This window comes from Nannobrachium achirus (genome assembly GCF_963921795.1).
Source record: "Nannobrachium achirus genome assembly, chromosome: 18".
In the NCBI taxonomy this organism is placed as follows: Eukaryota; Metazoa; Chordata; class Actinopteri; order Myctophiformes; family Myctophidae; genus Nannobrachium; species Nannobrachium achirus.
This window is the reverse complement of record NC_137825.1, coordinates 3,976,158-4,000,503: the sequence shown is the minus strand read 5'-3', so window position 1 is coordinate 4,000,503 and position 24,346 is coordinate 3,976,158. Positions and strand designations below refer to the sequence as shown.

General features: G+C 40.9%; 1 protein-coding gene across 1 annotated transcript in view; it reads left to right on the top strand.

The window, feature by feature from the left end:
* The window catches only part of arhgap27 (Rho GTPase activating protein 27), a gene marked incomplete at its 5' end in the record, with an annotated part of 56,088 nt that extends 32,322 nt beyond the window's left edge, over nt 1–23,766 (top strand). Inside the window, 11 exons of the mRNA XM_080746954.1 lie at nt 3,700–3,767; nt 4,216–4,303; nt 7,083–7,184; nt 9,426–9,524; nt 13,282–13,378; nt 14,812–14,958; nt 18,275–18,373; nt 19,239–19,316; nt 19,847–19,978; nt 22,128–22,233; nt 23,349–23,766. Coding sequence (XP_080603080.1) covers nt 3,700–3,767; nt 4,216–4,303; nt 7,083–7,184; nt 9,426–9,524; nt 13,282–13,378; nt 14,812–14,958; nt 18,275–18,373; nt 19,239–19,316; nt 19,847–19,978; nt 22,128–22,233; nt 23,349–23,526 — 1,194 coding nt within the window. The 3' untranslated portion in view covers nt 23,527–23,766. The remainder of the gene's footprint in view (nt 1–3,699; nt 3,768–4,215; nt 4,304–7,082; nt 7,185–9,425; nt 9,525–13,281; nt 13,379–14,811; nt 14,959–18,274; nt 18,374–19,238; nt 19,317–19,846; nt 19,979–22,127; nt 22,234–23,348) is intronic.
* Nucleotides 23,767–24,346: the final 580 nt, after the last annotated feature.

The following is a 24,346-nucleotide window of genomic DNA, read 5'->3' as shown; positions in this document are numbered from 1 at the left end:
TTGTTTTCACTACTGTTGTGCGACAGTCTTGTATGATGAAGCAGGGCTTTACTTTGCGAAGAAACACACAAATGTGAAACTTGGAGATACAAGGTTTCTTCCCGACAGTGACGATATTTACACCCCCGTATTATGTTGGTGTGACCATGGATTCTTGGGACATGAAAAGTGTGCCCATGCAGAACAAAGGTTGAGAAACACTGGATTACAGTATGCCCCAGCTCTACTGTGTTCTAAATATCTATGAGGGACCAGTACAGTGCTGTAATAAGATCTGTCACTCCAGGAACCATAAGCCATAATGTCAACATGCATGCATGCATGTGTGTGTGTGTGTGTGTGTGTGTGCATGTGTGTGTGTGCGTGCGTGCCATTCATTCCCTGTTTGCATAAAGATGCCGCGTGCATCATCATCCTCACACAGTAAAGTTGTACTTGTTGAGGTAGTGAGTCAATATTGGTCTCCTTTACACTCACTGTTCGTCCAATGAAACCTCCAGGTTCACTGTGATGTCACAGCGCGCCATTGTTGCCAGGTTGTGTGTGAGAGAAACAAGTAACCGCGTCTACAAAAATAATCCCCAAAAAGAGGCGACTAAGATCAGTGTTAAACTCTATATACATTGGCTATTAGAAAATAGCAGATCTACTATTAGTACTATTATTCTTGTATTCGTTTTACTGAGGTTAAGTTTAAGAATAAGGGTAGGTTTAGGCATAGTTTTACTATGCACTCACCTACCCTCGATGACTATTTTTAGGTTTTACAAAAGGTTTATACTGATTAGGTGCGTGGTCTACCTACGTTATTGTTTTCTAGATTGATATTCCTATGCATTTGTTGTACTGTTGTTGATGTATTGACGTTTTATCTTGCTTATTGCATTGATATATTACCTACTTGCTTATTGTAAGTCGCTTTGGATTAAGAGCGTCTGCTAAATGCCTAAATTGTAAATTGTACTGAGGTTGCGTTTAGGAATAAGGTTATGTTTAGACATAGTTTTACTGAGGTTATATTTAGGACTAAGTTTAGGGTTGGACATGGTTACATGTACAGTAGGAACACCTGGTGGCGACCGTTCCGAGGTCTCTGGATTTGACCCCGGGCGCGAGGGTTTTTGGGGGCGAGTGTTCTTGTATTCCCCACAACGACCAATATTTACAACAACAGACTTTACAGAAAGAACAAGCCCAATGTTGCTTATAATAAGCAGACTTGGCAACACAGCAAACCACAGATAAAGTCCATGGAAGTTCATTTAAATGTTATTTGACTGCAGCCACGGCACTGCAGGCTCCACATTTACATAAGAGGAAGACAGGACAAATAAACACACAGGACAGCAGTGGTGGAAAGTAACTACTAAGTACATTTAAGTACTGTTCTTGAGTGAATGTTGAGGTATTTCTTTTACCTACTGGAGTATTGCCAATTTTCAGTATTTTTACTTCTACTCATCTACAGTGTGTCTCAGAGACAAATGTTGTACTTTTCACTCCACTACAAACTTTAGTAGCTTGTTACTTTGTAGATTTGGATTATTATTGCAAAACATACATTAACCACTTCAATTTATATAAATGGCTATTTGAAAATAGCCGATCTACAAGCTCCCAACCCGTCTGCGACACATTGGGAGCTTGTAGATTTGCTATTTTCTTTTTTTAAAGATTTGTTTTTTGGGCCTTTATGCCTTTATTGATAGGACAGTAGACTGACAGGAAATGGGGGGAGAGTCGGGGAGCAACATGCGCCAAAGGTCGTCCGGATCGGGAATCGAACCGGCGACGCCGCCAGGCATCCATGCCTATGTGGCAATGACTAAGTGGTATGCGTCTGGACCAGTAGGCCAGTGGGCGCCCCAGATCTGCTATTTTCAAAGGATTTTTAATACGTTGTGAATTCTGCAAAATAAGTATGTTTGGTATTTGTCTTTAGGGCTATAATAAATGCTATATTTTGATGCCAATACTTTTGTACTTTTACTCAAGTAATTATTTTATGTTGAACTTGTAAGGTAAGAGTATTGACACACTTTTACTTAAGTACAACATGTCAGTACTTCTTCCATCGCTGTGAACACGAGACATCTGTTTCTGTTGGCAGGCAGCTTCACAGGAAGGCCTGGCACAGTCCTTACGCAATCTATGATCGTAATCATTTGAGATAATCACAGATATGTTTTGCATAATTGTTAGAATCAGTTTCCATTCATCCAAAAACAGCTGGATGAAATGAAGGGACCTGTCATTATGATATTCACATCATGATTTTCAACATCTGTGCAATTTGTAACTACTTTAGAAGTAGAAGCTCAGGATAAAACTGTTGAACCCTTCCTTGTCCTTTGTTCATGGTTGAGTGCAGGTGAGATGGTCTCAAAAACATGGAGGAAAACCGGCAGAAAAAAGACTCCCTACATAAACCTTAAGGAAGACTCCTTAGACCAGTGTTTCTCAACCACTGGTCCTGGGGACCTTTGATGTGCCCCTGAGAAGGGTCAGGTGTGACCCGTGAAACTGCTTGAAAGCCAGTATTGTATTTATCATTTTAAAAATGATTTAAACTAGTGAAAACAGCAGATCTACAAGCACACAACGCCTCGCGTTGGAGATGCAAGGTTTCTTCCCGACAGTGACGATATTTACAACCCCGTATTATGTTGGTGTGGCCATGGATTCTTGGGACATGAAAAGTGTGACCATGCAGAAGAAAGGTTGAGAAACACTGCCTTAGACAGTGGCTAAGAGAGACTTTTATAGTATGTTAACATGCTCATAAAGTGCTCTGAGCTCAAAGTGAAAGGTACATAAGAGTAGCAAACGTTTGGGTCCTAGGACCTTCTTCAGTGCTGTATGAGTGGATCGCAGACAGACAACATCACAAGCTCTCAACACTCAGTGTGAAGTGAGCATGCAGATCAGCTATTTTTGCATCTTGGTCTTGTTCCAGCCATATGCCTATTATTAGTATTGTTGTGTTTATTCACACAGGTCGTTGTCATCTATTTGTATATTTAAAGGTACACTAATGTAACTTTACCGGATTTGAACCCGGGTGTGTCCTGCTCTCGTGCTGACATGTTTCACCACTGAGCTAATAGAGCCTGCCTGCCTGCTTGCTCAGGGGATAAACCAAGGACAAACATGCGTGTCAAACCAGAAACAGGAGGTTGTCCGTTGTATGAGATTGGATAGAATATGCTTGAGAGCCCTACTTTCATGTTCAATACAATTATATAATCAATACCATAATCATCTATAAATAACGCACACATACTGTATGTATGCATTAGTCTGTGTGCTGTATGAACATAATGCTTCTTGTCCAGGAAGCATAATGGCCATGGTTTAAATGCTTGTTGTAATGTGTGTGCATGCATTTCCTGCCATGTACATGTACTTTTATGTTAATTTCTATGCTGTCTTTTCTTTGTTTAGAAAAATAAGATGAAGTTTGAACAATATATACTCTAAAAATGGCCATGGTTGACCCCATTCATAAAGCTGTTGAAGGCTGCCCCCCTGTGGAGATATTGGTGAAGTGTTTTGCATGCTCAGCATGGCAACAGCTAATCATATATGAGTTCATCCCATCATCACATTATTCCTTAATGTCCTGCTGTAATAAGTGCATGATTATGAGATAGGGTTAAATAAACTATATTAATATGCTGTGATGTGTTCTCTTCTCAGGTGCAGAACCTGGAGAAAGCTGGCATTTTAAACAAAACTAAAGTGTGTGAGCACGGCAAGAAAGTAAGGTATGTGTTTAAACTTCCCTTTCTTTATTTTTTTTTACGATGCTCTTTTAGAACCGAGTGTGTGCATGTGTGCGTGCGTGCGTGTCAGTAATATCCATAAATCCGTTGTGAGAGGCCTGCAGATTTCAGGAATGCCCAAGCAGAGAGCTATAAAGCATTGGCAAAATTGTGTTCAGTGTCTGTGATATTGGTAGTTGCCACATTATTGAGGAGGCGATGCTTCTTGTACCCGTGATCTGTACCATGAAATATTGTTGTTGAGTTTCCCAAGTTTGTTAAATGTTAAGATGTTGTGTGTGTGTGTGTGTGTGTGTGTGTGTGTGTGTGTGTGTGTGTGTGTGTGTGTGTGTGTGTGTGTGTGTGTGTGTGTGTGTGTGTGTGTGTGTGTGTGTGTGTGTGTGTGTGTGTGTGTGTGTGTGTGTGTGTGTGTGTGTGTGTGTCTCTGTAGGAAGAACTGGGCTCAGTCGTGGACGGTCCTTCATGGAGGAGTGTTGACGTTCCACAAAGACCCCAAATCTGCAAACACAGGAGCTTCGGTAGGACTTACACTGTTACACACATAATAGTCAGGATTCTATAGTTCCTTGATCTGGTCCATTCAGGGCTGTATTTGTACAGTGAACAGGGAGGCTCATTTCTGCTGTTAAGCTTAGAAGAAGACAGGTCCAGTTACAGATTACAGACAGGAGCTCTCTTATGTTGGTTTTGAAGGAGGTTGAGGAGTTACTCTTCTTGATGTTTGTTGGTGGGGCGTTCCACATTTTGGTAGCAGTAGTGAGTGACCCCGTAGGTAAAGAGAAGTCCTGTGAGTTTCAGCCGGTTGAAGGTAGTAGGGCTCGTTGTGACAGGGACTAAGGCTGGGAAATATATCGAAAATGTACCTTCATGGAGGTATCAACATGCGAGGTATACATATCGATGAAGAGGCTTGAAATGAGGTATTGGTGTATGTGTCAAATGAATTAACAGACACACTATGCATGCACGTAGCACATGCAAAAAAGCAGTCCATCTGTAAGCAGGTATGGTTATTTCAATAAAACCAATGTTGGAAAATGGAAACAAGGCATTTAATGTTTTTATTCTATGTGTACTGTGCAGTGTGCATGCATGGATATGATATTCATTATCTGGGTTAGGCAGGCAGTGGACCTAAAGCAGAAAAAACATCAAAAACTATATCCAATTGTTTTGACAATTATCGTGAGTAATATCGATATTGAGGTATTCAACAACGTTATTGAATATCGAAGGTTTTCCCAATATCGCCCAGCCTTGACAGGGACCACTGGCATCAGAGAGAATAATACCTGGGTATTTCTACTACCCTTATAAATGATACTGGAGCACTCCTCTGGTATGCACCTTCTTTATGTTGCACTGGTGACTGAAATTCGACCCCATGTTTGTTCCGAATCTGGGTTGAGAGAGATCAGATCAGTGGAGTTCCCTCTGTCTGTCAAGTGACTTCTCAGCCTCAGTGGTGAGGTGAGGATCCTCATCTGAAGACCAGAGAGTAGAGAGACTCTAATCGTTGAGAGAGTCTTGTGCTGAGGACTGAAAAAAATAAACGAGTGTTGTTGTTGTTTTCTTCCCAAACTTGTATTCTTGTACACATGCATAAAGTGAATGGAAAATCGAGTGTCAAAGTGAGTTTAACGTTGTTTAATGCAATCAGACAGGACTTTTCTGTTTGGATGTTTGGGTTGTCAAGGCCAGAAAGTAGTGTTTTGCCACTCAGTAGGCGTCCCCGCATAACTTCCGGGTATGATGATGATGTCACACACATACCCTCTATTGGTCCTCCCTAATGTCCACAATAAAATAGCACTCGGTCTGTGTCTCTAAGGAGGGCTGTGGGCAGTCTGCCAGTGACATCATCGTTTTACAAAATAATTTTGTAAAAGATATTCAGATTTTTATCATCGCGAGAACAATGGCTTCCATTATAGCATGGTAACTTTTCAGGAGTACAAAGCCTGCCGTTTCTAATAGCTTGGATTCCTCGTCGATGATTTTCAAATTCCTCCTTTGGTTCTCGAGCTAAAAGCTTTGACAACCAGAGGTTTAGATGAACGTAACAGGACTGTTTTGGGCGCTTCCAGAATCTGCCTGCGATGTGCAGCCAGCCAGGCAGTCTACGTACGCTGTGGCGTGGTGACTGAGTGACAATCCCACATTTCATAGGAAATGAAAGATAATTCACTTTGCGATGGCAGACGGAGAGCATGTGGTCACACTGCTGCTGCCTGCATGTGGACTGATGATGGTGATGATGATGATGATGATGATGACACACCAGACAAACCCTGGGGTTGTGAGAGCCTCATGGCTGACTGACTGACAGGCCCTGCTTTGTTTAACACATTAAAACCTGTATCTGTGTCAGATTTCAGTGTCAAGATTTTAACCATATTATTTTATGCTTTAACTATTGAAAAATAGCAGATATACAAGCTCACAGCGCAGCACCGAGTGCCGGGCTGCAAGCTTGTAGATCTGCTATTTTGGAAAAATCATGTTTTGTTTTTGGTTTGTTTTATTGGAAATTTTGTAAATCAAATATTTGCTTCTGGGGGGGTCCCTGGAACAACATATATATTTTGAGATGGGGGTCCACGTTCAAATACATGTAATTTTGGGGGTCCTTGACATGAAAAAGATTGAGAACCACCGATTTAAAAATATCCAAAGAGTTGCACGAATTTTCATGAATTTTCAAAAAATAGCAGATCTACAAGCTCGCAGCGAGGCACTCTGTGCCGCGCTGTGATCTTGTATATCTGCTATTTTTGGAGCGGTGAAAGCGCTCCCAATAGACAGGTATGTCCGTGGGTATGTGGGTGGGTGGCTGGGTGGCTGGCTGGCTGGCTGGCCGTGTCCGTAGCCTGGCAATACCTTGAGTGGCCACACACAACACACTAGTTAAAGGAGGGGCGCTGTTTTGTGCAGGCCAGGCACACTCACCACTCACTAACAGGCACAGTTTACTCACTCACTCACTCACTCACTCACTCACTCACATAGGGTACAGCTGCTCAAATTCACCGCTCCACTTCGAACCGAGGTTTGATTTTTTAAGTAGTTAAAGCATAACAAATGGTTAAAGTAATAATGCGTTGCCGGTTTAAACGAGTTAAGTGTCTGAATCCTAGGAATGTGGAGCCACCAGGTTCACCGGCATCCCTGTGTGTGTGTGTGTGTGTGTGTGTGTGTGTGTGTGTGTGTGTGTGTGTGTGTGTGTGTGTGTGTGTGTGTGTGTGTGCGTGTGTGCGTGTGTGCGCTCTCTCCCTCTCTCTCTCTGCTCCATGGTAGAACAAGACCAATCAGATCGTGCCGGAGGTGACCGTGGAGCTGCGAGGGGCCACCATTGGGTGGGCGGCCAGGGACAAGTCCAGCAAGAAGAACGTTATCGAGGTACGTGACGTGTTTCTGGATGGTTGTTGGTGCTACGGCAGACGCAGGAATGCAAGCATTGTTGATTTTTCGACTGAGACTACGAAGGAGAAATGTTCATCCGCTACCTTTTTTCACACAAACAAAGGCTGAATACAAACTAAAGCTATGATGATTAAACTAAGACTAAAAATATATATATTTGATTGATTGAAGACTTCACCTCTGGGACAACAAGATCTTATTTTATTGTTGTTTGGGACACGATCACCACAATCCTGAGTTATTTTTTGTGTTCAATCTGTGTTTTTAGATATTTTATTATTTCAGCATGCTACAAAGCATCATATGATGCATTTTGCATCATATGATGCATGATTAGATGATGCAATATCATGCTACAAAGCATCATATGACCAGTTGTAGCATGCTGAAATACTAAAATATCTAAAAACACAGATTGAATACAAAAAATAACTCAGGATTGTGTTGATCGTGTCCCAAACAACAATAAAATAAGATCTGGTTGTCCCAGAGGTGAACCGGTCCTTTACGCTTTGTTTTCTTTTACCAGTTTCGAGTAGCAGCTGCCTCTATGTGGCTTTCAGTGCAGTTTTAAAGGAAGTTAGGGATTTACACTCCTTTAAGGCCATCGGTAGAGTGTTTCACATTTTAGTGACATAGCAGGAGAACTAATTTAAACCTTGAGCCAAATCAGGGTTGGACGTGATCTGTGGAGCTGCCTCTGGTGTTGTTTTGGAAGTGTTTTGTGAGCTTGTAGATCGGCTATTTTCAACATGCAACCAAGTGTACAATCAGGCATGACAACGCCATCAAGGCACTTTTTGGTTCTCAAAATCAACTGTAGATTTAATTGACTAAAATCCTATAATATTCAGTGGACTAAAACATTTCAGATGATTAAAATATGACTAGAACTGAATGGAATTTTATTCAGAAGACTGAATAAAACTAGCTGTCTAAATAAACTCTGGAATGCATCCCATATTGGTCATGTATTATATCATCGATGTTAGCAGGATCCTTGTTTGTTCAAAAAACTGTTAGTTGTCAGGAAATCTATGGATCCAGTGTAGTTGTTATTCAGTCACAAAGCTCTTGTTCATACTTTTCAATTGTTTGATATTTGTAAAAACCATCAGACATTTAACCTGATGGACAGGTTTACAATAGAGCCAGGAGACCTGCTTGATTGATTGATTGATTGATTGATTGATTGATTGAATTATTATCAGTTCTCATATGAAAAGCACAGGACAGTACAGTTCAGATACAAGCTCTACTAATAGGATTCAAACCAGGGCTGGGCAACGCGTTTTGAGCTTGTAGATCTGCTATTTTTGAATTGGAATGCTGAATACTTGTTTTGCTATTTTTGAATTAGAACCCTAAAAAGTAAATGTTTTATTTAATTTCAAATGCATGTTGTTATACTTTTAATGCTATGAACTTGAATACAAACATATTGGACATAAACAACAACAACAACAACATTGTAATACTAGTCATTAAGCTACTAGACTGTAGCAAAGTGGGTCATGTTTGGAATTGTAACAGCTGAAATCAATAATATATCAATATATTAACCTGTGGGCAGCGTTAAGTGAAGGTGGGGGCAGCTGCCCATGTAATCTAATGTTTCATTCATTCATTCATTCATTCATTCATCTCTTGTACATTGGTTTCATAGTTGGTCTTTGTTGTTGAATGATATTTTTACATTGATGTTTAATGTTAGGTCCCCCTCTAGTGGGGAAAGGGATGTACTGTTCTGTGTAGCTACAATAACATGTGTTGTCATCAGTTAGTTAGTATGCAGTTGTTGTTTATTCTGGGACCGCAGTGGAATTCAAGTCTTCTGACTTTTTGTGCTATCCTGATCCATTGTACCATTGTATTGTTTTCACCTTGGTGAATTTTATCCTGGGATTTGTTAAATGAATCAAATCAAACCACTTTAAATTTCAAAATGTTTCTAAAATATCTATCTTCAAGCTCATAAATCTATATTTTGTGATTATGATAAAAAAGATATATATATATATTGTTATGCATGCAAGTGTCTGTTATGTGTGCTATACAGAATCGGAGTGCATTTTGATTTTAACGTCCTAATGTCATGTTGTCTCTCTCCAGTTAAAGAGTCAGTTTAACTTAATGTAATGTTGTTTTTCTCCACAGTTAAAGAGTAAGTCTGTTACACAGTTTAACATCATGTAATGTTGTGTTTTTTCTCCACAGTTAAAGAGTAAGTCTGGCTTAGAGTTCCTGATCCAGTATGACAATGACAGCATCATCAGTGACTGGCATAAAGTCATAGTGGACACCATTCGACAGCTGGTAGGTGCTTTTATACTGTATAGAGCCTTTTATATTCTTTCATTATGTTTAAATTCTCTGAGAGGTCATTGAGGGGAGACCCTCATTTACAATGATGCAGAGATAGACACCTATAAAAACACATACAAACTAAAAATGCACTCTGTCGAGGTGCCTACGTAAGGGATAAATACTGGCTCCGCGGGGGTTGTTCATATATAACATGCCGACGGACTGATAACTCCCCGAGGCGCCAGCTATCAGTTATCAGTTCGAAGGGATGTTATATATGAACAACCCCCAAGGAGCCAGTATTTATCCCGCTTATTACCCGGCTACTAAATCAAATTAATAATTTGACTCAAAACTAAAAACAAAAGAAAGTATTTCCTTGTTTACAGACGGCTGGAAGTGTTCCACAAGTGTTGCGCTGGGCGTCCTCCCAGCGCGACACGGTTGCCTTGGAAAACAAGGAAGTTCTGATTAGATAAGGTCCATTTTCTGGTTCTACGTCGTCTATTTCTCGCTTAAAATATTTTTAAAAACATTCTTCAGAACAACGTTTAGTTGTTAATGTCGCTGTGTGTTTGTTTTCATGGCTGACATGTTGGATACAGCACAAGATTCACGCAGTGCAGCTTGACTGCAGCAGGTGCTCTGAGTCTTTGATTAGCCAGCGGTCTGTTATAGAGCGGAGCGGTCTGTTATCCAGAAATAACAGACCTCTGATTTCAGCGCTCGACCAATCAGAATCAAGCGGAGAGCACACATCACACCCATTTTAAAGTCCCTTCACTGGCTGCCTATTAGTTTTAGAATAGATTTTAAGATCCTTTTATTGGTTTTTAAATCACTTCATGAAAATGCCCCAGCCTACATGTCTGCAATGACTAAATGGTACGTTCCAAACAGGCCCCTCAGATCCGCTGGCACTGGTCTTTTAACCCTTCCAGAGGATTCCGCAAAAATGGGAAAGAATGGGAAAGCGGCTTTTAGTTTTTATGGTCCGAACCTCTGGAATAGCCTACCGGAAACTTTAAGGGTCACTGAAACAGTTGAGGTTTTTAAAAGAAATCTTAAAACATACCTTTTTAGCATTGCTTTTACTTGATTTGCTGCTTGTTTTTTTTCTTACCAATGTGTAACGTTGTATCTTTCATTGCTTATCTACTGTTAAATTGTTTTCTTATTGTTTCTATACTATTTGTTGGGGGTTTTAACCTAATTTTAAACCTCCTCTGTGAAGCACTTTGAACTGCACTTGCTGTATGAAACTGTGCTATACAAATAAACTTTGATTGATTGATTGATTGATTGAACCAAGCCGGGTAATAATTGTGCCTAACACACATGTAGGCCATGCATGGCTTACAAGCAGAGCGCTCCAAAACTAACAGTTTTGGACACATGAGGTTTCCACCCCACGATATCAAGGGTCCTTTGAGAGCGAATCTGCATGTTTTAAAGTAATTGTGTTCAATGAATGAATGAATGAATTAATGAAATCCCATATATGGGTTTTATATGACACAACACACAAAAAGAAACAATCAACATCAACAATCCCTCCCATTCACATCACGCCCTATCTTACAATCAGGCCTGGAATTTCGTCATTTTTGAGGGCACAAAGGCCAAGTGCCAGGACAGGAAGGCCATCAATTAAAACTGTGATTTTAAGTCCACGCCTCGACGGTCATAATTAATTTAGCTTAAAGATTAAGTACAAACAAGAACTGTTGACCTTTTAGACTACCGGTAGTTTTAGTCATCATGACAATTATTTTACCCCTTTATTGGACAAATATTGTCATGTAATCATAATTATTTCACACAACATTTCCTCTCATCCTTTTGATGAAAAAAAACTATTCTAGGAATACAGTACAAGACAACATGGAACACCTGTCCTGGTTATATAACCAATGTCTAGTTCAACCAACTGATCTCAGAGCATTACAGTAGTACACTGCGTACAGTACAGTACAGTACAGTACAGTACAGTACAGTACAGTACAGTACAGTACAGTAAGACAACACCAGGCAGTAGACAATGTCCAGTTCATCCAACTGAACCCACAACCCAGTAACAGCCTAACATTACTAAACACCTGCAGAAGTTGCAGAACCACCAGTCCAGTATAGGTAAATAAACATGTACCACACACGCACGCACGCACGCACGCACGCACGCACGCACGCACGCACGCACGCACGCACACACACACACACACACACACACACACACACACACACACACACACACACACACACACACACACACACACACACACACACACACACACATTCACACATTTTACATTTTTGTATGGATTCGTTTTTTTGGCTAATGCTAGATTTCAGGTACGTGTACACAGCCGACCAAGTGTTGTTCACTCACATTCTCTCTCAGTCTCCACACATCTGGGAGGGGATTATTTCCATCACATCATCATCCCTGTTCTAGCATTATTATTCCTTTATTTTGTCGCGTGTTGGACGTAGGCTTGATAACGTTGGAACATGTTGGAAACATGCTCCATGCCTCCATGCCTCTGTGACAGATAAACATCGTCGCTTAGTAGTTTTGTAACTTTGATTGCTGTGAGCACAGCAGCATGTCCATTCAACTCTCTCTCTCTCTCTCTCTGCGTGTGTGTGTTTGTGTGTGTGCGCGCTGCTGCCCTGCCACTGCATGTCAGAAAGCAACAGCTGTTTGACCGTGACAAGACATATTTCGTACTCTCTTTGTTCATGAACTAAAATGAAGACAGATTTTAGCCCAGTCTTTATTTTGTAGTTCTACGTTTTTGTCTCCTCTTTATTCCTCAATGAAATTGTGAACTGCTGTGGGCGCTGGGCACTGCATGGGGCACCACGGCCACTGTGGCCATTTGAGCATTGAATCATTTTTCGAGGGGCACACGGCCAAAGAGAGGGGCAACGACCGTCGTGGCCGCCGTGAAATTCCTGCCCTGCTTACAACGTATCAAATAAATAAATAAACATGCGTACACACATGAACAAAATAAGAACAAACAAGACAATATTATTTTACATGTAAATGGCCCTCCTTCTCATTGACCAAGAAATGAAGCAGATTATTAAATATCATGTTGAAAGAGTCGTTTTAGCTTCTCACAGTCATCCAGCCACACAAACTCATGTGGATCTACCTTATTAAAAAGGCCTTCACTAATAGAATTGTAGAACGGGCAATAGAAAACTAAATGCATTTCATTTTCAATGTCATTAAGATCACACAAACCACATAACCTATCCTCCTCAACAGTGCCTACTATTATCTACCTGTCATTGTGTTGTATCAGGAGTATCAGTTTGATTTTAAAGTCATTGATGTCACTCTGTTTGTGTTATTAGGAGTATCAGGACCAGCATTCATATCATTGTGTTATTGTGTTATATGTTATCAGGAGTACCAGCATATCATTCATATCATTCATATCATTGTGTTATTGTGTTATTGTGTATTCAGGAGTACCAGGACCAGCATTCATATCATTCATATCATTGTGTTATGGTTTATTAGGAGTACCAGGACCATCATTCATATCATTGTGTTATGGTTTATTAGGAGTACCAGGACCATCATTCATATCATTGTGTTATTGTGTTATTAGGAGTACCAGGACCAGCATTCATATCATTCATATCATTCATATCATTCATATCATTGTGTTATTGTGTTATCAGGAGTACCAGGACCAGCATTCATATCATTCATATCATTCATATCATTGTGTTATTGTGTTATCAGGAGTACCAGGACCAGCATTCGGAGGAGGAGGATGATTTCTGTGACAAACCGGCAGACAGAGATGACAGGCCTGTAGGGACGTTGGACAAGAGGAAGGGTAAGCTTTGTCTCCCTCCGGTGGTTCACAGTGTAAGAGCATATAGTACACTATCCTGTTTCTGCCCGCCCCCCCCCCTCTCACCCTGCCTTTCACTGTATCATTAAGGCCATGGCTACACGGAGCTGGATATTTCATATATCCCGGTTTTTCAGATATCCACATAGAAAAATATCTAGGTCCACACGACAAAGATATCTAGGTCTAACAAGCACACACACAGTAAAGTCTTCAGAGATATCCGGGTTCCTTGTCTACATGGATCCAGTGAATCGGTTATTTTTCAATGTCTTCACTTATTTATCCGGTTTAAAAAATATCCAGCTTCGCTGCCGAAATATCCAGCTTCATGCAAGCCCCAACAGCACCAAAAAATGTCTAGCTTCAGAAATATCCAGCTCTGTGTAGCCATGGCCTAAATGCCCTGACACAAAAGGTGGATTCCAAAAAATGTCATTCAGACATAAGAACAGCATAATTAAATTAAATTAAATGAATATAACCTTAATATAAATAAATGGTGCATTCATACATCGATGGCAGGGGAAACATCATCAGGAGCAGTTAGGGGTTCAGAGTCTTGCTCAAGGACTCTTCCACACTAACTCTGGGGGATCGAACTGGGAACCCTTCTGTAATTTATGGCCAAATGTTTTCATACCTTTTCTAATGGTTTCCACTATAGTGAAAATAACCCATGTACAAACTCTTACAAGGTGTCACTAGGGATGGGGATCTACAATCGATTCTATCTAAGAATTGATTTGACATAATTGAGAAACTGAAATCAATAAGGTTTTGGTTTATCAATTCCCATTCCAGTGTCACATAAAAGCATCAAAAGTAGCAGATCTACAAGATTGTCTACCGATTGTAGATCTGCTACTTTTGCTGTTTTTGAATTTAAATCCTGAAAAGTAACCGGACATAATGAGGTTTCCACCTGATAGAAACCCTTAAGCCTTGATCAGAGTCGGGTCCGCGGTGGAAGGCTATCCACCGCGGTGTAGTCTTTTTGAGTCTTTTTGAGTCATGAAACTACAACATTACGTCATTCCACCGCAAGTCCCGACACATCTCTCTGTTTTTACTATCAGACAGACAGGCTCTACACCCCGTTCACTGATTGGTTGATCTAGACCAGTCAGTCACGGTGAAAAGGACTTCACCGTGACTGACTATGATGGCCTGCACTTATTTTCTGACTTGAGGTGGAAAGCTTTCCACGGTGAAAAGGACTTCACCGTGACTGACTATGATGGCCTGCACTTATTTTCTGACTTGAGGTGGAAAGCTTTCCACCTCAAATTTGCGGTGGATAGCTCTTCACGGTAGACTCTGATCGAGGCTTTATAGGTCAAATCTAGAATGACTCAGACTTCTGGTTTTAAAAGAAAAGGTGAAGTGGTTTAAAGTCATTTCTGTCCATCCAGCGTCCACCTCCAGGCAGAGCATCAGCAGCCACCCCTCATCTTCTTCCTCTGGAGAGACGGACCAGAAGAAGGTCCGAACCAAGCTCATCAAGTTCCTGATGAAACGCCCCACCATGCAGTCTCTGAAGGATAAAGGATACATCAGAGGTAAACACTGAGGACGTCCCTCATGCTCACATCTCATTTAAGTACCATGCATAGTAGTACATAAGGACCGCAGGAATACACCATTAATGGAGGGGGAGAGTGATTTAATCCGGTTCCTCCGTAGGTCCATACGTAATTGTCTCTGTCCGTTACCTTACTTACACTCAACCCGACAGATTAAAACCGATAAAAATGTACGTACGCTTGAACTACCCGTGGCAAACTTTTGTCAACCGTGGCAGTAGTGAGGACAATTACTTATGACAGTGGTTCTGAAACTATGTGTCCCAACAAGAAATATAATTTTAAGAAACAGGAAAAAAGGAATGTCATTGCAATCACTGAAGAGGACGTCTGGACTCCTCACAGGCTCAAACGGCTTTATTGGCATGAGAAAACATACATACAAACATGCGCGTGCACACACTCACACCGCCTGTCCTCCAACAGCGAGACGGGTGCAGTGCACTGTATTTTGTTATAATTACTCAGTCCGGGTGGTTAATCTGTACCTCGGTCCCTCGCGGAGTTGCATTTACCGCGATAACGTTGCTGACAGACAGCAGCTTATACCAAACATCACGTCGGTCGTCGGGTCAAGAAATTCTGTGGTTCAACATTATTATGTTGGCTAAAAAACCACCTCCATGTGGCGCACGGCCCAAACGGGAGCAGAATTGGAGTGGAGAGCGGGTCGGCACGTAAATAACGTAGAGAGGAACTATGCATGTCGCCGGATCTACCGTACGCACTCTCTCACCCAAAAACTTATACAAAATCACGCATACGTAACTATAAACGGCCCTTTAGTTTATGAACGCACAATCCAGTCAAGCAAATGACCTCTAATGACGTTCCTAGGGTTGGGGTTCTTTGTGCTATGTTTTGCACTTTCACTTCTCAGGCTTTTTGCACTGACAGAGTGGACACTTTTTTGTTGTTGGGCTGTTATGACTTTATTGATAGGACAGTAGACTGACAGGAAATGGGGAGAGAGCAGCAAAGGTTGTCGCAATCGGGATTCGAACCCGCCACACTGTCAGGCATCAGAGCCTATGTGGTATTTGCCTGGACCGCTAGGCCAGCGGGCGCCCCTGAATGGACACCTTTTGAACGGTGCTCCTGGAAGGAGCTAAGCTCCAACATCTGGCTTTGTCTGTTTGTTCAAAGTTTGTTGAACACCCAGGGTCACACTGGCCATGCTTCACAGGACACTCAATGAAATGAACTCATAAATAGCACTGCTCACTTCACACTAGGTGTGAGTATTTTGATTGGCTTTGCACTAATGATTATTATTATAATTTGTTTTATGAGATAACGGTGAGACACTTATGAAGCACTGACTGTAACGGACACTTAATTTGTTTTTACCTCCAGTTGCTCTGTATTCTTCGTGCTTCTTGTTCAGTTTGGTTATTTTCTTTTGCCTTGCATTGCTGTACACAACAGTACCTTTTCTTCCTCTTACTCTTTACCCAGGGTAAAGAGTAAGATTGTAAAATAGATCTACAAGTGAGCCTGTAGATCGGCCGACGTTCCATCGACTCACAGCACAGCGCTCCCTCGGCTCCGTGGCGATACACACGGCGAGTTGAAAGCAATCGGATAAATAATTCTCAAGATAATGCGAGAACCTCCCCCCAACCACACACATAGACAGACAGCCTCCTCTAGACTTTAGACTTTATTGACCCATGCGGGTCAATTCTTTTCCACAGCCACTGTACTTTCGTTTTGACCACAGGACAGCACACATGAGCACACAGTACAACAACACATATTGTAATACTACAGCAATACTACAGCACACATTACAACAGCAACACAGCAGCAATGACAACAGAAAATGACTGTCAGAATTTCACACTGAAGCCTGTTCAGCGACGGCTTCTCTTTAAGGTGGACATCACAGCAGGTAACTCACTGCAAGCAGAGACTTTTTTTACCCTTTTCTATGAATAAAATAGCACGCATGCGCGCACACACACGCACGGACACACACACACACACACACACGTGCACGTGCACGCACGCTTCTAGATCAGCTCAAGTATGGTTCAACTAAGTAGTTATTTACAATATGTTCTAATGGAAACAGATATTCTCTCTCAAGATTTCCTTGTGACAAACTGTTTCTTAAGGGGAAAGATTTACGTAGTGTAACATAGGGCTATGACATAAATGTAAGGTTCTATGAAGTAATAATGTCCTTTAGGAGTGCTGACACTTGGATGAAAAGGTTATTTACGAGGATTAAGGATAACCTGAGACAGAGACACATACTTCCCACAGATTACACACACCCAAAGTGAGTCTGAAAACATGACCAACGACAAAAAACTCCCATACCTACTGGGAGATATATAACAATGTGCGAACACAGCAGCAAGATTTGTGAACTGTTGCGATAAAAGAAGGCTTGAAAATGGAACACAACCACCCTAAGGACTACAAACCATTGAGTGACATCTAGACCAAGTGCACATAATAGTATAAACAGAGCTTCTACCTTTAAATGCATTTAGTCATTTTTTGTATACTATTTAAATTGTATTGACGAAAATGAAATGCTGCTATTTGTTCCAAAAGCTGTATATTGTATATACAGTATAACGACACAAGGCATAGCTCTGTTTACACAACTAGTCCTTACCCGTTCAAAGATATGAGCTCCAAAATGATGTGCAGTGTGTGGGTTATGGGATGTGCACTGTGCACACAGTATATGAGGGATGGAAAGTAACTTTAACTGGTGCTTGCATGCTAATATGTAGGAGCATCAATGTAAGAAATACCCGTTTCGTTTAATGGCTACAGACATAGTGTGTACCGATCTGCATGATTTTTGGACAACATCTGTAACAGGGCATTTTGGGGGGAAAAAACGCACGCACGCACACACACACACACACACACACACACACACACACACCCCTCTGTTGTAATTCGATACTCTACTCTGCTCAGCTCCTCTCCCCCCTCCCCCCCCCCCCCTCCCTCTGTAACTTGATACTCTGATAATAGATAAAAACGCTAATATACAGCATACGATTTGTGAAAGTGACAAACCGGCTTCACAGTTATGTCAGGTGTGTTCATATGCTAATAGTGATGCGATTTCAGATCAATTGCTCCAGCCACTGAGGAGAAACGCTGTGACAGACACTCACTCAGACAGACATTCGCTAAATTATATGTTAGATGCTGTATCCCCTCCAACTGGTGTATGTTCCCCTATTTTCAACTGTTTTATTGTATTTTGAAACTTTCTGTCTGTCACCTGGCTAATGTTGTGATCTCTGTCTCTCTCTAGACAACGTGTTTGGATGTCACCTGGCCACGCTCTGCGCACAAGAAAGAACCACCGTCCCCAGCTTTGTGGAGAAATGCATCAAAGCGGTGGAAAAGAGAGGTAAACTGGACTCCTGTTTCTTATGTTGTTGGATGTATGTATGAGCCCCATTTACACTCAAAAGCTCGAGTGGGCTACTCAATGTTATATTGGCAGTTTTCTTTCTTTCTTTTTCTCAACAACGGAACATATATGACTATTGGTGGTCCTTATATGACTTTTGGTGATCTGCCTTGTTTCTGTTTTCCTTAAAACATATATAATAATTATATAATAATAATGAAAGCCATTGTTCTCGCAATAGTTTTTTGTGTTGTTTTTGGCATACGAAGATGTTATTGGTAGGCGGGTTCCTGAACTGCCCACAGACTGAGTAGATTGTTTTTTCTTTTTGCTATTTTATCATGAACATTAGTGAGGACCAATAAAATATGGTTGAAAAGTGGTGAAGTCGTCCTTTAAAAGTATGTCATAATCTAAAGTATGATTTAAACATGCACAGTACATCATTATCAAACAAATGTAACCTTCTTGTTTATGCCATAATGACTATACACAGGTTTTGTAGCAATAGTAGATATATTATGGTGAACAAGGTAAACAACACCCGGGATGGCTTACCAGGCTAGAAATTAGCCCTTAAATGTCAAATGTTCAAGCATAAAATGTAACACTGGTCTGTTGTCCAGGTCCAGACACCGATGGTTGGTTTGGGGGAGTTCATTCCAGAGTATAGGGGCATTGTATAATTATGTAATGGATCAAGCACAGTGGCAAGAGTTGATTTTCTTTAGAGCGTAGGTCCAGCCACAGAGAAGGCTCGATCCTAAGTATCCCAGTTTAGATCTAGGGACCCCCAGCAGCAGCTTGCCTGCATCAATGTCCAGGTGTAGACATTGATGCTTGGTTTGTCCTTGTTAATCAGGTCTGGACATTGATGGACTGTACAGAGTGAGTGGGAACCTAGCAGTCATTCAGAAGCTGCGCTACAAGGCTGATCACGGTAAGAACAACCACCTTTGACTTTAACAATCACCTTTAACAAGCACCTACTGTGTGACTGTTTGTGCCAGAGATTAGATTTCATAGACTTGACATCACATCAGTTCTCTCTTGAATCGATGAGAGCCAAAACCTCATTGATTTCAGTTTCGCAAATAGTCTAAACTTCCGAATGGATTCTGAGATAGAATAGATTCTAGATCCCCATCTCTAGTTATGACACCTTGTGGGTTTGGACTGTACATGATTTATTTTCACTACAGTTGTAATGTTGTGTTGTAACTTGATGTGTTCATGTGTTGTGTGGTTTTAATTGATTGATTGAAGAAGTTATTAGAAGTTTACATACGAAAAGGTACATTTTCATGGCAGCACGTTTCCTTTTTTAACTCGTATAACATTGAGTTGGTCTTTGTGTTGAACAGAGGAGCTGGACCTGGAGGATGGTCAGTGTTGTGTTAATGTGTTGTGTTACTGTGTTGTGTTAATGTGTGGTGTTGTGTGGTGTTGTGTTGTCTTTGTGTTGAACAGAGGAGCTGGACCTGGAGGACGGTCAGTGGGAGGACGTCCACGTCATCACCGGAGCTCTGAAGTTGTTCTTCAGGGAGCTTCCTGAACCCCTGTTCCCTTACAACCTGTTTAATGACTTCATAGCAGCCATACGTAAGTCTGAGTTAACTTACAACCTGTTTAATGACTTCATAGCAGCCATACGTAAGTCTGAGTTAACTTACAACCTGTTCAATGACTTCATAGCAGCCATACGTAAGTCTGAGTTAACTTACAACCTGTTTAATGACTTCATAGCAGCCATACGTAAGTCTGAGTTAACTTACAACCTGTTCAATGACTTCATAGCAGCCATACGTAAGTCTGAGTTAACTTACAACCTGTTCAATGACTTCATAGCAGCCATACGTAAGTCTGAGTTAACTTACAACCTGTTTAATGACTTCATAGCAGCCATACGTAAGTCTGAGTTAACTTACAACCTGTTCAATGACTTCATAGCAGCCATACGTAAGTCTGAGTTAACTTACAACCTGTTCAATGACTTCATAGCAGCCATACGTAAGTCTGAGTTAACTTACAACCTGTTCAATGACTTCATAGCAGCCATACGTGAGTTTGAGTTAACTTACAACCTGTTTAATGACTTCATAACAGCGATACGTGAGTCAGAGTTAAAACCTGTTTCAATGGACCCTAGCTTACACACAGATCATCGCGGTTATATTTTGTCTTCTCCTCGCAAAAGACACTGGTCGGCCATGAACGGGAACCTCCGCGCGTACCATGGACAAGCGATGCATTGTGAGCTTGTACTGTAGGTTGGCTAATTTCAACATGCGCGGCCCTCGGGTGACAGAGCTTAAATTAGGTTTTATACAACTGGTGTTCATACATTTTGTTTATAAGCTTGATATTAATGCTAAACCCTAATTAAGAAAGTTAATGCTTGTTTCCTTATAGGAACCCAGGACTACAATACTAAAGTGTCTTACATGTTAATAGTGTGTTATAGGAACACAGGACTACAATACTAAAGTGTTTACATGTTATTAATGTGTTATAGGAACACAGGACTACAATACTAAAGTGTCTTACATGTTAATAATGTGTTATAGGAACCCAGGACTACAATACTAAAGTGTTTACATGTTAATAATATGTTATAGGAACCCAGGACTACAATACTAAAGTGTTTACATGTTAATAATGTGTTATAGGAACACAGGACTACAATACTAAAGTGTTTACATGTTAATAATATGTTATAGGAACCCAGGACTACAATACTAAAGTTCTTACATGTTAATAATGTCTTATAGGAACCCAGGACTACAATACTAAAGTGTCTTACATGTTAATAATGTGTTATAGGAACCCAGGACTACAATACTAAAGTGTCTTACATGTTAATAATGTGTTACAGGAACACAGGACTACAATACTAAAGTGTTTACATGTTAATAATGTGTTATATGAACCCAGGACTACAATACTAAAGTGTCTTACATGTTAATAATGTGTTATAGGAACACAGGACTACAATACTAAAGTGTTTACATGTTAATAATGTGTTATATGAACCCAGGACTACAATACTAAAGTGTTTACATGTTAATAATATGTTATAGGAACCCAGGACTACAATACTAAAGTTCTTACATGTTAATAATGTCTTATAGGAACCCAGGACTACAATACTAAAGTGTCTTACATGTTAATAATGTGTTATAGGAACCCAGGACTACAATACTAAAGTGTCTTACATGTTAATAATGTGTTATAGGAACCCAGGACTACAATACTAAAGTGTCTTACATGTTAATAATGTCTTATAGGAACACAGGACTACAATACTAAAGTGTCTTACATGTTAATAATGTCTTATAGGAACACAGGACTACAATACTAAAGTGTTTACATGTTAATAATATGTTATAGGAACCCAGGACTACAATACTAAAGTGTTTACATGTTAATAATATGTTATAGGAACACATGACTACAATACTAAAGTGTCTTACATGTTAATAATGTGTTATAGGAACCCAGGACTACAATACTAAAGTGTCTTACATGTTAATAATGTCTTATAGGAACCCAGGACTACAATACTAAAGTGTCTTACATGTTAATAATGTCTTATAGGAACACAGGACTACAATACTAAAGTGTTTACATGTTAATAATATGTTATAGGAACCCAGGACTACAATACTAAAGTTCTTACATGTTAATAATGTCTTATAGGAACCCAGGACTACAATACTAAAGTGTCTTACATGTTAATAATGTGTTATAGGAACACAGGACTACAATACTAAAGTGTCTTACATGCGTCAGCTGGTCCGCTCTCTGCCTCCTCCAAATCGACATACCATGGAACTCCTGTTCGGTCATCTACGCAAGTATGTTTTGTCTGTTTTGTGCCTCTTTTTTTAAATGACCACCTCCGGTTTGTGCTTGTTCTTATTGCTGTGAAACGTAACGGTTAATGATGAGGATAAAGAACATAGTTTATTTGGTGCTTTTCATACTTTGGAATGCAGGTGTAAACGTCAGCAAAGTGCTGTACAATACAATGCAAATGAATAAATAACAAAGGAGAAATATGGTGACATACTAATACAGTAACCAATCATCTTAGAGAAGATATTAATTTCAAGCTAGACCGAAGGTTAGGGTTTTTTCAACTGGCATTTAAAAATAAATCAATTTGTTGTTTGTGGTTTATGTGAAACAATGTCGACCAGCACAGAGTAGGTTTGTAACTGGGAAAACTAGCTAGCCAGTAACATAATCTGTGCTCCTTAGATAGCTGCTCAATACAATTATATAGTATGCACCCCTGAACCGGTTATTTACCAATGGTTGCACTCATTCAAAGATAAATTGAAATGTTTTTGTATCCATACCCATGGCTCTCATTGTCCTGTTGAATGTTTGAGTCCATTTTTCCTCCCGGTGCCAATGAATCTGCAAGCAGGAACTGCTAGGTCAACAAAGTGACATATCTGTCCTTTCCCTTGCCTCTCACAGTCTATCTTCTCTGTTTTCAGACTTATTTAGTGTGGTGAAGACAACTCATACAGTCTCTCCTCTCTACATTTACCACATTCAATAGAATGTGGTAAATGGTGCATTTATATAGCACCTTTATCCAAGGCTTTACTTTATTGTGCATTACATTCACCCATTCACACACACATTCACACACCGATGGCGGAGGAAACCACGCGCAGCACCAACCTGCTCATCAGGAGCAGTTAGGGGTTCAGAGTCTTGCTCAACGACTCTTCCACACTAACTCTGGGGGAGCCCGGGATCGAACTGGTGAACCCTTCGGAACCCTCTGAGTAGATAAACATAATGACAGTGTAGAACTCATAGTCTCTCTTCTCTTCTCTTCTCTTCTCTTCTCTTCTCTTCTCTTCTCTTCTCTTCTCTTCTCTCCTCTCCTCTCCTCTCCTCTCCTCTCCTCTCCTCTCCTCTCCTCTCCTCTCCTCTCCTCTCCTCTCCTCAGGGTGATAGAGTGTGGAGAGGACAATCGCATGACGGTGCAGAACGTGGCCATCGTGTTCGGCCCCACGCTGCTGCGTCCGGAGATGGAGTCGTCCAACATCACCATGCACATGGTGTTCCAGAACCAGATCGTAGAGTTTGTCCTCAACGAGTATCAGAACATCTTCCACTCCAGCTGAACCCTCTGTCAGTTAGGGGTGGGCAGTATACTCCATATGGCAATACATCGCCGTAGTTTATTTGCCAATACGCTATCGATACTTCAGGCCGTAGTATCGCGATACTTTGTTCACATGCATAGGAGCCAATGGCAGAAGTCCGGTCCTGACACTCCGCTGCCTCTAGATGTCGCTGTACTATAGTAGCTAGTACTCCCCTTCCCACGGTTCAGTGAGTGAGGTCTCTCGAGAAAACAACAAAATTAGAGCAGCGCTTCAGCTTTTAAAGCTGATTATATTGCAATAGTATCGTATCGTGATACGTATTGCATCGTGAGATTCTTGCCAATATCCACCCCTACTATCTGTAGTACCAGCACACCTTCCACTCCAGCTGAAGCCGCGTGGTGAAACCTCCTCCTCTGTGGGAAAGGAAAAACAAAACCATGATGTGGCTTTCAGATGATTCCATTAGTCCAGTGTTTCTCGACCTTTTTTCTGCATGGGCACACTTTTCATGTCCCAATAATCCATGGTCACACCAACATAATACGGGGGTGTAAATATCGTCACTGTCAGGAAGAAACCTTGTATCTCCAAGTTTCACATTTTTATGTTTCTTCGCAAAGTAAAGCCCTGCTTCATCATACAAGGCTGTCGCACAACAGTAGTGAAAACAGCAGATTTACAAGCACACAACGCCTCGCACGGCGAGGCGTTGTGTGCTTGTAGATCGGCTGTTTTCACTAGTTTAAGTAATTTTTTAAATGATAAATACGATACTGGCTTTCAGGCAGTTTCAAGGGGCACACTTGACCCTTCTCGGGGGCACACCAAAGTC